The sequence below is a fragment of the Ursus maritimus genome, unplaced genomic scaffold (assembly GCF_017311325.1).
Source record: "Ursus maritimus isolate PB19 unplaced genomic scaffold, ASM1731132v1 scaffold_17, whole genome shotgun sequence".
NCBI lineage: Eukaryota > Metazoa > Chordata > Mammalia > Carnivora > Ursidae > Ursus > Ursus maritimus.
The window spans coordinates 54,315,074-54,328,258 of NW_024424119.1; the positions used below are offsets into that span (position 1 = coordinate 54,315,074).

The 13,185-nt window shown below is 49.5% G+C and overlaps 1 protein-coding gene across 4 annotated transcripts in view; it reads left to right on the forward strand.

Moving 5' to 3' along the window:
- Positions 1–13,185, forward strand: part of GPR107 (G protein-coupled receptor 107) — a 71,166-nt gene that overhangs the window by 40,503 nt on the left and 17,478 nt on the right. For 2 of the 4 annotated variants that reach the window (XR_005835282.1, XM_040632067.1), the window contains exon 14: positions 2,304–2,347. Coding sequence is in view for 3 of the 4 variants with exons in the window: in XM_040632067.1 (XP_040488001.1) it covers positions 2,304–2,347 (44 nt within the window). In the remaining variant the exon portion in view is untranslated. Of the gene's footprint in view, positions 1–2,303; positions 2,348–6,346; positions 6,526–6,777; positions 6,947–13,185 lie in introns of those variants that run through there. The other 2 variants (XM_040632069.1, XM_040632068.1) reach the window with 2 other exon arrangements.

A 13,185-nucleotide genomic window follows, 5' to 3' on the forward strand; every position in this document is an offset into this window, starting at 1 on the left:
GACTTTCCCAAACCGGTCCAAGTCACACAGGGCATCTGTCTGACAGATACAGCTTCCTGGGTCCCCAGGCTGACCTGGCCCAGTCTCCAGGAGCAGGAGCCTGGAGTTCGTGTCTTTATCCGGTTCTTCACTGTGTTCCGATAGAGCTGATCTGGCACCGTGGCTTTTAACACAGATTAGACAGTAGAGAAGGGTCTGGAAATGAGAGCTCAGCAACAGCGTAACCTAGCAGCATGGTTTGCAGGGAAGGGAGTTGAAATCCTCGCCTTTTCTTGCCAGGTTAGACGGAAAGTGCGGGAGTGCATGAACATAAACTAGTGAGAGTCCCAGCACATACACACGTAGGTATCTTCAGAACGGCAGGCTGTAGACGCAACATTGTGCTTCAACTCTGTAAAGAAACGTTAGTACCACGTCAGTGGTTGATGAGAGGAAATACCCTTGTTAAATCTTATGCCAAGTGAAGGGAATTACTGGTTCGGTAGGAAGCAAGTAGAGGAGAAAGGGCTAGCAAAAATAAAACACTCTTACAGTGATCTAGTTCTGTGGCTCTCTGAAAGCGGTTACTTCTTTTGGAATAAAGTTTTGTTTTGTTTTTTTAATTTAACTTTTTTTTTTTTTTAAGATTTTCTTTATTTGACAGAGAGAGGGAGAGCATAGGCAGGGGAACAGCAGGCAGAGGGAGGGAGAGAAGCAGGCTTCCCTCTGAGCAGGGAGCCCAATGTGGGTTCTAACCCACGACACTGGGATCATGACCTAAGCCGAAGGCAGACGCTTAACTGACTGAGCCACCCAGGAGTCCCTGGAGTAAAGTTTTTAAAAATGAGGTGCTCCACACTGCAGTGGCCCCATGCAGTGAATTCTTATTTTTCAGGATCCTGGGGTTTATCAGTTCTTTCAGTTATTGTGATTATTTAGGACATGGTACCAATAGACTGTCATCCTCACTCCAGCCAGTTAGATTCACTCTTGACCCTTGTTCCGTCATACATCACGCACACGCACACACGTCTGTGCAGCAGGCATTTTCCAGCAGAGACGTCAGAGTACGAGTGAGTCCTCATCTCTGCCACTGCCCTGCGTCCTACCCGGGAGCAGGTGGCTCAGGCACCTGTAACAGGATGACCAGCGTTGTCTCAGATAGAGCGACTGATTGTTCTCGAACACAGTGCAGTCCCTTCTCTTCCCTCTGCTACTCTCAGCAAAAAGAAGGGGCTTGCGGGTTTGGGGAAGATGCAGGCGAGCTATAGGGCTGCAAGTGGCCATTTCCCGCCCCTGGTTCATTATCGCACCAACGAGCAGATGCCACACGGCAAGGTTCTTGAAGGTGAGTGTTCTGAAAGTGGCTGTAAAATGAAAAACATCAAGTACTAGAGGTGACTTAAGGAATAGTATCGACGGTTCTTGTGAAGCACTCAGACTCAGCCAGCATGGCTTTGGTGCCAGCTCACTTCCCTGTACTGTGCCCTTCAGTTCTCCCAGGTGGGAAGATGACCCAGCAGGGCACGGGGCAGGGGGTGCTGCTTAGGAGAAAAGACTATTCATGGTCAGGTAGAGAGTGGGTGGCCCATGAGGACTTCAGCCCCCCATGTAAACACGACCTGCCCTTCCCCTGGGCTGGATCTGCCTGGGCTGTTCTCATCCTTTTGAGACAGTCTTTCCTTTCCAGCCTCTGCACTCTACCTAGAACTCTGATCCATCGCTTCGTTAATAGCGTTAATGCTCCCGTGCTGCCCTGCAGTGATGTAATTAGCTACCTGGCGCATCACAGCAGGAGGACAGACTCCCTGGAGGCCCGCACTTTGCAGCAGAGTTCTGCATCTCCTGTCAGTGCAATAGGGAGTTTGCAGGAAGCCATGTGCTCACAAGCTCCTAGACCTAGACTTTAGAAATCAGCCTCTGGCCTCGGCGGGGGGGACCGTGTTCTCCAGGTAGCAGGTGTGCTCCACGACAGTGTTTTGGGGTGGCGTAGTTGTGGGAACGAGAGATTTTAGGTGGAGAGAGAGATGAAGAGGGTTGAAGTGACTGTGATTTGCTTTGTCTTCCCGTCACACCCAGGCCCCTGCCAGACCTTTTTTAGCCATTAGAGGGCATCCTTGACTCTGAGGCTTGAGCACCCGATAGGGCAAGCAAGGTGTCGGTTAGCAGGGATCACTTTGTTCAGGGAGAGTGCTCTAAAGCCGTCTAGTCCCGCCCTTTCAGTTCATAACTGGGGAATTCAAGGCCTTGAGTTACTAGTGCTGGAAACAGAGAAGAATGCAGATCTGTCAGCTAACCTTTGTTCTGCAAATGTTTATTTTTAGGTCAATCAGGCATTTACAAGAAGCATCAGCAACAGATGGAAAAGGCAAGTTCCCTTGTGCTCTTTGGTGCTGCAGGTCCTTCCCCAAAGCCAGAGGCCGGGGCACTGCCCAGAGGTGGAGGTGGAGGCAGAGGGGCCGTGGTCTCCTGGGAGCGAGGCTGGGGAGCCCCCAGGGGCTTTGTGAGAGCAGCCAGGGTTGTTTGCTGGAGAGGCAGGGGGTGACCTTTGCAGAGGTCAGCCACGGAAGGAGGCTTGCGGGTGATTGCTGCTGATGGAGATGATTCATTCCACTTCCACTCGTGAGCGTGATTTTCACCTTCTCCAGACTGAGTCAGGAGGAGGAAATCTTGTCTGGGAAGGACCGGATAGCACTTCGCTGTGAGAACAGGAGGTATTACGGATTGGGGATAGCTATGTGTAAAGCATCCCTTCCTGCCGATTTAACACGCTTTCAAAATAGATGTGTCGGTATTAATTTAAGATGAGACTGATGCCGGAGAGAACCTTTGAAACTCTCTGGTTTTTAAATGCTTGTGCCATGGTAACCCTTCTGCATCTCCTTGCTTTTCTAACCATCCCTCCTAAGAAAAGAAGCCACAAAGAAAATGCTTTGTGTTTCTGAGCTGATTTGAATAGTGCACCACTGCAGGCCGTGGCATAAAGGGGGGCTTCTTTGGACCCCCAGGGCTTTCTCGGTGCTCGGAGCTGCCTCTGGGTCCGGGTGCTGATAGCAGTGTCCCTTAGGGCAGATGATTCATTCGTTGTTGATGGAGTTTTGTTGCTGACCTGTTTATTATTATTATTATTATTATTATTATTATTATTATTATTATAAAAATGTGGATTCATTTTAGGAAAATTGGGAATCAGGTAATAGGTACCAATCTTATTTCGCACTTGCCATATAGTTAATACCACATTATTTTCTTTAAGTTGAACTAAACCCGACTTCAAGGCTTCCCGCCAGTGTCCGGCAGGATCCTGGGGTTTTACAAAGAGCACCACACTCGGGGGGCCGCTGCGAGGCTTGTGGTCTTGGCCCACAGTCATTGCTGTGGAGACTCCCGCCATCCAGCCCTCGTAGCTCTCTGGCTCTGGGCGGCCTGGCGCCAGGGGGTCCTGCCACCCCAGGCCTACCCGGCCCAAGTGGCTGCAGGCCCCACTCAGAATGTGCCAGCCCGTGTTTTCTTTCTTGTCCTGGGAAAGAGCTCTTTTTTGTTTTCTCCTCTTTTTCTTCAAAAGCACTGGTTTCCCTTTTCCCTCTGGGACAGATTCTTGTCAGTTGGTTTCAGCTTGAACTTTGCATAAATGTTTTGCTTTTAGCCTGGCTCAGAGCTCAGAGAGCCCTCCTGCCTTCTTGGGATGGGGTAAGGGGGAGTTACAAAAAATAAAACACTAATTAGAATCCTAATAAAGCACCCTGCCACAAACAGAAAAATCCAAAGTAAAGAATAAAAACTCACCTTCTGAGGATAACTATTGTTTGGGAGATAGTCTTAGCTTCTTTCTTCTTTTTCTGTGCTTGTCTTATAAAAAGGTGCCTTTATTATTATTTTTATAACAATGAATAGGTTGTTCTCTTAATTTTAACATATTGAGGGGCACCCAGCTGGCTCAGTTTGCTGGCTTGGTTGGTGGAGCGTGTGACTCTCGATCTCAGGGTTGTGGGTTTGAGCCCCATGTTGGGTATAGACATTACTCAAAAAAATTTAAAGTTGAAAAAATTTTTTAATATATCCAGATGAGACATTGTACTTTTTCATCTTTTTACACTTCAGTATTTCTGGGTTCATTTTTCTTACTGCTTGGCTGAAAATGTTTACAAATTCCAAGGAGGATGTCCTCCATTTGGTGAGTTTTATGGGCACTTTTCTTCTTGGCCTCATCCTTCCCCTTTGTGGATTCCTCTGACCATTCTTCACTAGCTCTCTTCCCGTCTTCTCCATCATCCTGGTCCCTCTGACTGCCTCTTGGCTTTCTGCACCCAGCTTTGCGAGGGCTTGGGCATGACTATGGTAATGAGTTGTCTCTGTGACCATTCGTTCCACGAGTGGTTGATGGTTAGCGGTTGATGTTTAGTTGGGTGAAGCCCAAGATGGGGTCGAAATTGTCTAGGCACATCTGTAGTGAAAAGAAACTATGGAACCTGAATGCTCTTGTCATTGCCTGGGGCACACGAGGCAGTTTCTCATTTTTTCCACCAGGTGACAGCATGCGACCTCTTCAGCAGAGAGCGAGTATAAAAACAGGAAGTCACACCAGCACACCAAGGCTCTGGCTCACTGGTTCTCTGGTTGACATACTGTTAAGAGGGGCGTCTGGGTGGCTTAGTCGTTAAGCATCTGCCTTCGGCCCAGGGCGTGATCCCAGCGTTATGGGATCAAGCCCCACATCGGGCTCCTCCGCTAGGAGCTTGCTTCTTCCTCTCCCACTCCCCCTGCTTATGTTTCCTCTCTCGCTGGCTGTCTCTCTCTCTCTGTCAAATAAATAAATAAAATCTTAAAAAAAACAAACATACTGTTAAGAAAGTACCCATTTCTCATCAGCAGATATCACAAACCCTTTGAAAGGGGGACGGAGTAGTTAGAATGGGGGTGTCTTAATCCCTGTTCTTTCACTGACTCGATTTAGGCCGTGGCTGCTGTTCAGCTGATCTGCAGATGCACATTTCACTCAGTACCTTGAAAAATGGTTATGCCTGTAGCTCTTCCAGAGTCAGGACAGCCATGTTCCCGCGGTCAGGTCCCCCCTGCAGAGAACTCTCAGGAGTGGCATCCCCCACCCCTCAGTGGCACGTCGCCCTGGGGTGTGACGGCAGAGCGGATGACACAGAAGTGGGGCAGAAGCCGGAGTGAGCACGCTGCCGACCTCCCGGCCGCAGGTTCCCTAGGTGTTGTGCTTGACCCCCGGGCTCCTCAGTCCACCCTGCTGCGATCTAGCCCACCCCAGAGGCAGCTGGCAAAGTGAAGGCCATGGGCAGCAATGTCTGCTGCTAGATTTGGAAGCATTTTGCCGGGTGGATGCTGATGCTCTGGTTCCTGATCTTAGGCTCTCTGTGCCGTTGACTCCACTCATGACCTTGACAGTGACTTGGGCTTGAGACTCTCAGCGCGAGTGCAGTCCAGGCTGACTGACAGCTAGCGGGGGAAGTGCTGTTGGCAGTGGCTGTCCCTGCGTTGGGTATGGTGGGTGGCTTTCGGAGTGCTTGTTTGGAAGTTGTTTCTTTGTTTCTGGAGTCCTTTTGACTGGACCTGAGGGAAACCCTGAGGCTGCAGCTGCCCGCTGTCCTTCAGCCGTGCTTTGTCTCCTCCGTCACACGCTGTTGCTCCTCCCAGCTCCCCTGTCATTTGGTGTCACTGCTGCGCTGCGTTCTCAGAGCAGAAGCTTCGTGAGTCTCCCGCAGCCCCGAGCTCAGGGTGCACCGTGTTTTGCCCGCCGGCATTGGCTGTCACTGCCCTTGAGCGTGGACCTGTTGCCTCCTTTCTCCACCATCATTACCTCCGAGGACTGGCCAGGGGATAGACGCCCTGCATTTATTGAACAATCTCTGCTGCTGCTCGTCATCCCCCCCCCCACTGCCCCCCGTGTTTCTGAGGAAGATTCAGAGGAAGTGTTCTGAGGGTTCTGGGCTTTTATGTGAGCTTCAAAGGCATGTGAACAAACAGCGACTGGCTGGTTGCAGGGTTTGCAGAGGCCTGGCTTCACTGGGAGTGGCTGCCACGTTCTGCAAGTAGCTGTGGCCGTGGGAAATACTCCTCAGGGTGGCAGTTCCCACGAGGGTCCTCAGGGTCACACTGTTTTCGCCACCAGCCGTGGTCATCCTTTTTGCTGTTGACGTTTGCACCGATGGTACGAGAGCAGTGGCAGGTCTAACAGTGGTTGCCTGAGCATTATTCAAGGCCGTAGCACCCAACTGTGTTAGCGGCCGTTGCTACCTGCTTGCTGGGGGTGAAAGAGGCTCGTTTCACTGAAGAGTGGCCTCGATGAAGTAGCAGAAACTACTGTGTTATTGAATCTCAACCCTTACACTTATGTCTTTTAAAGTTCCAAGTGTCATGAAACAGGGAGTACGCGTGAAGCACTTCTGCCGTGCACCGAAGTATGACAGTTGTCTGAGGGGAAAGCACATGTGCAGTTGTTGGAGTTGCAAGCTGAACCAGCTGCTTTTCTCTTGGGACATCATTTTTGTTTGAAAGAATAAAACTTTGGTATGGTTACTCAGACATGAGGTTTTGCCAGACATTTTCTTGAAAATGAACCAAGTAAACATGTCAGTTCAGGGAAATGACAAGAAGTATTTGTTGCTGGCGATCTCATTTTCACTTGAAAGCACAAATGTTAATTTAGGAAAACTTACATCCACCATTGAAGGCTTGATAGCTTCCCAGTTCTTAAAACACCTATGTGAGAAGGGGTGATATTAACAAACGTGACTTTTAAAAAATATTTTATGACAAAAAGTGTCACTGTTTCAGAGACCTGCATGACTCCGTTGAACAGTATCTTCCACCTGGCCAGTGCGTGTTACACAGTCGTGCAGGAATGAGAGAGCCATTCGAAGTACAAGATGGACCAGTGGATTTTTTTTAAAGATTTTTTTTTTAAAGATGTATTTATTTATTTGAGAGAGAGTGCGTGTGCGCGTGGGGGGGAGCAGACTCCCTGGTGAGCGGGGAGCCCTGTGGAGGTGGGGGGGGCCTCCATCTTCTGACCCTGAGAGCATGACCTGAGCCAAAATAGAGTCAGATGCGCAATCTCCTGATCCACCCAGGCACCTCAAGATTTTAAGTAATCCCTACCCCCAAGGTGGGGCTCGAAATCACAACTAGCCAGGCACCCCCGGACCAGTGGATTTTAGTGACGGATTATGAAAGTTTACTGATACAGTTTCAGATTCCCCACCTCACCAATCTTTAGGAAGCTACCACTTATCAAGTTTCAATGTCAAAGAAGACTTCACAGTTCTCTGAAAAGGCCTACATATGCATAAGGCCATATTTTCTTCACATATTTCAACCAAAACACTCTGACGGCAGATTGATTACAGAAGCAGATACGAGAATCCAGCTACATTCTGTTAAGCCAGACATTAAAGAGGTTTACAAAAACAGAAAACAATTCCACTCTTCTCAGTTTTTTTGAATGAGTTATTTTTTATGGAAAAAATATTTATACTAACATGTAATGGATTTATTTTGTCACTTTTAAATTGATTATTAGATACTTTTGAAATTGGTTTCATTTTCTGACATGGTAAATATTGGTAGATTTTACCCACATAAACAAAAGTTCTTTGAGGTCCTCAGTCAGTTTTTAAAAGTATGAAGGAATCCTGAGACCGAAAGTTTGAAAACCCTGTGATAGGAATGAGGCTTCTCGAATCTCTCGTGGTCGTCACAGCCATGACCAAAAAGCCTGCCTGGTTCTTTTTTCCTGTGCCTAGAGAGTTTATTTCAGACTTACTGGCCAGAGTCTCATGGCTGTTTAGAGTCCATTAGTTCTGGGCATCTTGTGCCAAAAATAAATATGTTTTATTTGGGTGCATTCATGTAAACAGACCTAATAAAAAATCCATTGATGAGAAAGGAAGAAAATTACCCCTTCCTGTTTTTGTAAGTAAAGTATTTTTAAAAGATTTTATTTATTTATTAGCACACACGAATGGGAGAGCAGGGGGGTGGCAGAGGGAGCAGTTGTGGGGGGGAAGCAGACTCCCCGATGAGCAAGAATTCCCAATGCGGGGCTTGATCCCAGGACCCTGGGATCATCACCTGAGCTGAAGGCAGATGCTTAACCAACTGAGCCAACCAGGTGCCCCTGTAAATAAAGTTTTATCAGAATGCACCATGCCCGTTTGTGTATGCATTGTCTGGTTGCTTTTGCACTTCAGTGGCTGAGTTGAGTCGTTGGGGCAGAAATCATCGGGCCCACAAGGGTGCTGTCCAGCCCACTACAGAAAAAGCTTGCCAACTCCTGGCTGTCGTAGACATTAAAGAGATACCATTTTAAAACTCATGTGTATAACAGAGTGCTTTGGAAACTGTAAAGTTTGCATAGAGATAAGGAATTACCTGCATTTAAGCATTTATTGAACCTCATCTTTGTATCCAGAACTGTGTTGTCATTTGATTGGGGCAATAGCTTTTGCATCATTATCTGCTCTGGTATTTTACCTAACTTATTATTCTAATGGGAATCTGGGCTTTTCTTTCACTAACGAGATGGCTTTTTGTTTTTTTTTTTTTAAAGATTTTATTTATTTATTTGACAGAGATAGAGACAGCCAGTGAGAGAGGGAACACAAGCAGGGGGAGTGGGAGAGGAAGAAGCAGGCTCATAGCGGGAGAGCCTGATGTGGGGCTCGATCCCACAACGCCGGGATCACGCCCTGAGCCGAAGGCAGACGCTTAACCACTGTGCCACCCAGGCGCCCCTAACGAGATGGCTTTTAACATGAACTGCCCTCAGTTTACCAACAGAGCTCTGGTCTGTACATTTCCACCTGGGCTGCAGTTTATAAGCGCTATCTTCCCTGACTATTTGACTCAGTTCCTGGTTATAATTTCAGGTTTGTCCAATCTTTATTTACATTTTCTGAGTAGAAACTAAGGTGCCCCGGGCCCATTGGTGCTGTAGGCAGTGAGGATTATTATTAGGTTAGACCTGGAGGCCCTGGGTCAAAAGCCCTAGCGTGAAGAAGGGGGTCAGGAGAAAGGGGGAGCCTCCCAACCACACATTCGGTGTGATGTCCCTTCCCTAGCACTCAGGGCCGGGGGGGCTCTAGGACTGGGTGCCGCCCGGGTAGGGATGAGTTCCTCCGGAATGGTTCTGTGCCGTTTTCTGCTCTGCCCTGCCCTTGAAGATAGCATTGGGATTACCCCCTCTGGAGCACTGTTTCAAGATAATAGGAGAGAAGAGGCAGAAAAAATGAGATGCCCTTTATCTGGTCACTCAGAAAATTTTCATCCTTCCTTTCATCCCTGGGTGCGTGGCTAGAGCATATGCTTGTAATCCTCTCCTGACCCTGAAGTCTGTCTGAAGCTGTACCGTGACAGCCCTGTAAACCGTCCTCTGCTCCAGAAAGGTGACGTGCTGGCAGGCCAAGGATGCTTTCTCTCCAGCTGGTGTGATGCAGGGGCTTAGGAAGCCCCTCGTCTGTCATGGGGGCGGGGGGCGGTGTGGCCTTCTGTCCTGCACGCAGGGCCCCTCGCATCAGAGCGTGGCCAGCTCTCTAGTTCCCGTGTGGCTATGGGGCATCTGTGAGTGTGTGATAGGAGGGGGTTTGTGGTGCCAGAAACTGGGTGAGATTTTGTCCGTGTGTGTGTTTACCTGGGCAGAGGGTTTGTGGCTTTCAGCAAATTCTCAAAGGAGTCCGTGACCCTAGAAAGGGTAAAACTACAGCTAAATAGACTATTATGAAGAAGTAATGAGAAAGAAAGAGTATTTGATTAGACTGGCTTAATACAATGATTTTCCATTTCTTTTAATCACCAAAACCCTGTTTTCATTACTTTCCCCTAGCAGATCACCCAAACTTCCTTTAATGTCGTTAATATAATCATAGCTTTCAAAATAATCAACCATTGTTACCATCCTGAATTTAATATAGTCTGTAACCAAAAGCAAAGAGGCCTCTATATATCCCCAGCCTGAAGAGCAACCACATTGTGGACACACTGCCTTTTTTTTTTTTTTTTTTTTAAGACTTTACAAAACATGGGGCACTTTGCCACCCAGCAGGCCTGGTTTGCGATCTGAGTTGGTATGCCCTTCCTGGTCCTGGACAGGGTTCTTCTGCCTAGTGGCCCTGACTTGCATTTGGTTTCTGCGAGTCCTGAGTCACAGTTGAAACCAACTCTTCTCAGCTGATGCCTGCAGTATTTAGGGAGATCCGGTTCTCTTATGGAGAAGATGTTGTCTTGCTGTTGACCAGGCTGTGTCATCAAGCAATGGGACATCTGACCTTCTTCCTCACCCAGCCCATTGACAACTGTGAGTGTGTGCCATGGACAGCCGGGGAGTGGCGTGCTCCTTGGCTCAGCCCAGCATCAGCCGTGAGGTAGACTAGCGAGGCTCCCAGCGTCATGAGCGTGCCGCAGGCTGGCAGAGACAGGAGCAGAGGCAGATCAGCGTGGGTCTTTTGGACCCCACCTCACACCCCCAAAGGGCCTTTGGTGTTTCTGGAGCAGAAGGGAGGCAAGCACAGAGATTCACCAGCTGTGACGGCAGAAATCTTATAGTTAGTCTTCCACAGTGTGTGCTCTGGTCCTCAGCCAGTCTCTTGAGCCATTTTTGCTTCTTTCTTTTTCTTGTTCCTCTACGGTAACATTTGCTACTATAAAATGCATGGCCCTTAACTGTTCAGTTTGGTGAATTTTGACCACTCCTGGATCATTGTTTTAAATGTATATTGGAAATGTATTTTTTTTTTAAGATTTGATTTTTTTATTAGAGAGAGAGAGAGAGAGAATGCGAGCTCACAAGCAGGGGAAGGGGCAAAAGGGCAAGCAGACTCCCCATCAAGCAGGGAGCCTGATGAGGGGCTCTATCCCAGGACCCTGGGGTTGTGACCTGAACCGAAGGCAGTTTCTTCACTGACTAAGCCACCCAGGTGCCCCTGCAAATGTATTTGAACCACTTTTCACATGGCCCTCAATAGTTTGAAAATCAGAGTTTCCTTCTCTACAAAGGTCTTGTCTTATCACCGCCGTTCCCGTACTTGCTCCTGATACTGTCTTCATGAGATGGGTTAGCGGGATCTCCTCTTAGTGGAGGCCAGAGGCCACCTGGTGAGCTGGTCTCTCCCCAAAATGGACACTTTCAGGCCAGTGTGGTCCCGGATCAGCGTGTGGCTTGGCTTTCAGGCCTGTGCTCAACCACGAAAGTGGGGGTAGCTGCTGTGCCCCCACCCCCCTCTGCAGAGGGAGCTTGAACTCGGAGCTTAAGCAGACTGTGGAACCGCTGAGCTCGAGGGTGAGTCAGAGCTATGCTGACGCCAGACAGGCTCTGCTATCATCCTTATTTCTGTAATTTTTGTGTTTGACTCAAAATTCCCTCTGCAGCATGGCAGGGAAGAAGCAGGAGAAAAGGATTTTGGGTAGGTGGGGATGGTTTTAAGCCTCAAGGCTTTCTTTATACCCAGAGAAGGATTGTTTTGGAAAATTTTCACCCTGTAAGAGACTGTCATGGGCCTTTGCTTCTGTGCGTCTCATAAATCATCCAGTATTAACTCTTCAAGATGGATTGCTGGCAGCTCCTGGGCCTTGCCAGGCATTTGGAGCCCTGGGCTGCCAGGGGATTACAAAGCTATGAATTGCCTTTCTCTTAGTGCACAGTGTGGGCATCGAGAGCGTGGTCTTTAGAGAGAGGTGGACTTGGGTGTGGATTGCTGGCTTCTCTACTTACAAGGCCTGAGTCCTTCCTCCGCGAGGCAGTGGTCAGCAGGTCTTCCTTCACGGAGGCTGTCGTGAGGTTTTACACCAGAAGCAGCACGAGAGGTGCCTGGCGCGTGGTTCCTCACTCAGCCGATGCTGACGACCAGTGTTGTGGTTCAAGACCATCCGGGCAAGTCCGCTGGGGAGGAAGGGGACTGTCTGTCTTCTTGCCAGCCTCTTCATTCCTCTTGGGGGTACAGAGGAAAGGTAAAAGTCTAGAGAAGGGGCAGCACCTCCTCTAGATGGGGCACCTTTGCTCTTGCTTCTGGTCACAGAGATGGCTGCCTTGGTAACTCTTTGTTTGTTTGTTTTTAAAGATTTTATGTATTTGTTAGGGAGAGAGGGTGTGGGGGGAGTGGCAGGCAGAGCAGGCAGGGAGAAGCAGGCTCTCAGCCGAGCAAGGTGCCCGATGCGGGACTTGATCCCAGGACCCAGATCATGACCCTAGCTGAAGGCAGACACGTCACCAACTGAGCCACCCAAGCGTCCCTGCCTTGGTAATTATTTGAAACAGATGGGTACTTCCTGGCCCCGTGGGCAGTTCTGTTCTTATCAGTAAAAAGTAGTTGCCAAAATCTAGAGTCCTGGCCATTTCCGGGGGCAGGGGGAGGAGAGCCCATAGCAGGAGGTGGGCCTCGCAGGAGCTCCCAGAGCAGGTGCACAACCTCCCTGCCGCCTGCGTCTCTCCTTCCCCATTCCCGAGAGGTTCTTCAGAGTCCTTCTGGCCAAGTCCAATTCTATAATAGAGGCAGCCGGGTGTGTGTACTAGGAGAAGCTCTCAGTGGTTCTGGTGTCCACCCTGGGGAGAACCATTGCCATAAGAACATCCTGACCACGAGCAGACCCATGCCTGAGAAGGGAGGGACGGGCCAGGCCCAGGCACACGGAGCCTTGACAGTGCAGGGACTGGAACTTGGGGCTCTGGGCTCCTGTCCGAGGCATTTTCCTCCCACCAGACTCACTCTTTTACCATATTTGCTGTTTGTGGCGGTGGGGTCAGAAATAGCCAGCCCGGACTCCAGGAGCCTTGACTCCCAGGGGAGCCCGGCCTGCCGTGAGCCAGTGAGTGGCAGGCTTAACAGCGTTCTCAACTCCAGGGACAGCTTTTTTGGAAAAAAGCAGAAGGAGGCTTGGGATTCCAGGCTGCGACCTGCTGCCTTGCTCTTTGCTCCTTGCTTCACGCTGGTGAGGTTTCCCTCCGGGGCTGGATCCTCCCCGCCCAGCGGGCTGACACATCGTGCACAGATGGCAGCGCCGCTGCCAGGGGAGCCCGGGGCGCGCCGGCAGCCCCCACATCCCCACTTGGTCCGGTCGAACTCACTGGAGCCGGGCTTCCTGCCAGATGTGGCAGCCGCTGTAGCAGTCTATGGCCCAGTTGGTGTCCAGTCGATACTAGATAATCCTAATACTGTCACAGGAGACATTCGTGGAGTGCTTTCTGGGTGCTGT